Here is a 2,924-nt window from a genome sequence, read left to right as displayed (position 1 = left end):
TATGTTGTGACTAGATGGTACCGAGCACCAGAGCTTCTCCTCTGTTGTGACAACTACGGAACCTCCATTGATGTCTGGTCAGTCGGTTGCATATTCGCTGAGCTTCTTGGAAGAAAACCTATATTCCCGGGAACAGAATGTCTTAACCAGATTAAACTCATCATTAACATTTTGGGGAGCCAGAGAGAGGAAGATCTCGAGTTTATAGATAACCCTAAAGCCAAAAGATACATAGAATCACTCCCTTACTCACCAGGGATATCATTCTCTCGTCTTTACCCTAATGCGAACGTTCTAGCCATCGATCTGCTTCAGAAAATGCTCGTTCTTGACCCATCTAAAAGGATTAGTGTCACAGAAGCACTTCAGCATCCTTACATGGCGCCTTTATATGATCCTAATGCAAATCCTCCTGCTCAAGTTCCTATTGATCTTGATGTAGACGAAGACGAGGATTTGGGAGCAGAGATGATAAGAGAGTTAATGTGGAAAGAAATGATACATTACCATCCAGAAACTGCTCTCTGAGTTTTGATGAGATCAAGTCTTTTGCAGGTAATTTTTCACAAAGATATCTTACAACTACTTTTCTTTTATATCTTTTTCATGTTTGCTTCTTGAAATGTTGTTAATAATAGTATCTAAGAAGAAGAAGAACAATAACTTATATATTATGTGATATCTTATGTGATATGTTTGTGTCATAACTTATATATCAGAATCAACATAATCCTCCCTCGACACTCCTCTCCCTTATTTATACTTCAGATACTTCTCAACTGCAAACCCTCTAAGAGAATTAGAGCTTCTCTTCAACCACAGCCACTCATTAGCCACGTCACCACTCTCTTCTTATATTGAATCACTAGACCAACCTTATCAATACTCCCCCCATTTAGACAAGCTTGTCCTCAAGCTTTAAGAGAGAAAATTGCAGTAGCAAGTCACAAATATTGGTCCGTGTTTGTTATCACTGGAACAGACTGCTCGCAACAACTGTGACAGTCTTACATCCCCATAGAATTGTTGAGCACCTGAGATCAGCCATTGTTATAGGCCAATCGCCACTCTCTTTCATCTTGTATTTGTACTTGAATTTCCAGGATTTAAGAAACTTCTGTTTCTTAAGACTGTGCAAGACAATGGCAGTGGCTTCACGTGAGTCTTCATCAAGCTCACTTTGTAGAACAGCAAAGCCAGAACCAAAACCAAAGGATGGTGCTGTCCTACCTTGCAGCTCACATCCCCCAACTAACCATTCTTCATTCCAGTCCAAACTGATTATGATGTTGTTGTAGTCCCTCTGAGTCACATGGTAGAATGCAAATTTCCAAGAGTTAGAACTCTTTTCCATCAGCCTCACAAGCAGAGAGCCGATATTGCTCAACACATACGCAACCTGCAACCAAGTCACAAACTTCTTCTCCAAAGTATAACCCAACAAATAACGTAACTGGGACATGGAACTGATAAGTGCAATGTTGACGCCTTGGCCTTGCTGCAGCTCTATCTCAGCAAGACTAACTTGTAGTCCCACTATGCTCAACCCATCCACAAAGACATGGCCACGTTTGTATGGAGCTTGCCAAAACCTCAACAAATGGCGTTTCTTTTTCTGTTGCAGCTGTTCCTTGAAAGATGTAAAGTACAGAATCTGCTTGTGTTGTCTTTGCATTCCCACTCTCTCAGATTTGTATTTAAAGTTCCAGGTTTTTAGAAACTTGTGTTTCTTAAACTTATACAAGACTGCGGCATGGATCACACACTTGTTGGAGATCATCCCAATCATCATACCCTTTAGAATCACCCAAGTAAACAGCCTCACATGCACCTCTACAATGTTATCACTACTAACGGCACCATTAGCTGCAACTACAGGTCCAAGATTTGATATCGCAGAAGCTGATCCCTCCGGTGAACTGAGAATACACCAGTTTACACCTTAGATGTTCGGAAATGGCCTGCAATGTCTCAACTTTTATTTTCCAACGATGCCACAAGTGAGCAACAGCCTTTCTCTCAACATCCGGAAACAGAGAGTCTGCACCTAACTCTCTCCCTTGTAAAGCTGCTTGTAACACACCTGAAATCACAGAATATGTATGGCCTTTGTTTTCGTCCTGTGTAATACCAGTCTCTTCCTCTGATTCCACTTTACACAAGAACATGGATTGTGTAGCTGCAGGCCCTAAAAGTGAATGCAGAATCTGAGATCTCCATCTCTGCTTCAAATGAAACTTCACCTCACCAAAACAAAGCTGATACAGTCCTCTTAAATCCAGTCTCATTCTCATTTTACAAATAAACTGTGACTGTCTCATCCTTCTCCAAGGCTTAAAGCTGTTCCGTTTCCCATTTGATCCTTCAGAAGCAGAAAAACATGAATCTGTGAGCTACTGAATTCCTGACCTCAATTTGAACTTAAACCGCCAAGCCTTAAGATGCTTTCTCTGTTTAAGTTTTTGTTTCCTTCTTTTGTCTCCCACCAGCATTTTATCCAACACTTGGAGTTCACATTGTGTGTTTTTGACAATTGTTGACAACTCAGAAATCTCAACCACTTCGGAAGCATCGACCAGATATGATTGCTCCAATAACAAAGATGAGATATCATCCTTGACATCCAATGATTCATTGCAAAATGTAAGGCTAGGTTCCAGTTCTGAATTTGATACCTTAGGTTGTGCAACACCATCAATCTTCATGTTTGATTCATTTGTCTCCACTTCAACCTCTGATATCGATTCTACTTCTTGAACGGATGATTCTGTTGGAACCGGTTCATGGACACAAAACGATTCGATCTCGGATGAAGAACAATTCTTCACCGGAGCAAAACGAGCCAACACTCTTTGCTTAAAGAGACTCCAATCCATAATTTTCTCTTTATTCATCTCTCGCATAAACCATGTCAATGCAACTCC

General features: G+C 40.7%; 1 protein-coding gene across 2 annotated transcripts in view; it reads left to right on the top strand.

Annotated features, from left to right (window-relative positions):
- LOC104750166 (mitogen-activated protein kinase 2) overlaps window positions 1-711 on the top strand; it is a 6,369-nt gene extending 5,658 nt beyond the window's left edge. The window contains exon 4 of one of the 2 annotated variants that reach the window (XM_019238605.1): window positions 18-711. In XM_019238605.1, the coding sequence (XP_019094150.1) occupies window positions 18-528 (511 nt within the window). In that variant the 3' untranslated portion in view covers window positions 529-711. The remainder of the gene's footprint in view (window positions 1-17) is intronic. The other variant, XM_010471920.1, reaches the window with a different exon arrangement.

This window comes from Camelina sativa, chromosome 16 (genome assembly GCF_000633955.1).
Source record: "Camelina sativa cultivar DH55 chromosome 16, Cs, whole genome shotgun sequence".
NCBI lineage: Eukaryota > Viridiplantae > Streptophyta > Magnoliopsida > Brassicales > Brassicaceae > Camelina > Camelina sativa.
Note: the sequence above shows the minus strand (reverse complement) of the source record. Positions and strands in the feature narration are given on the sequence as shown.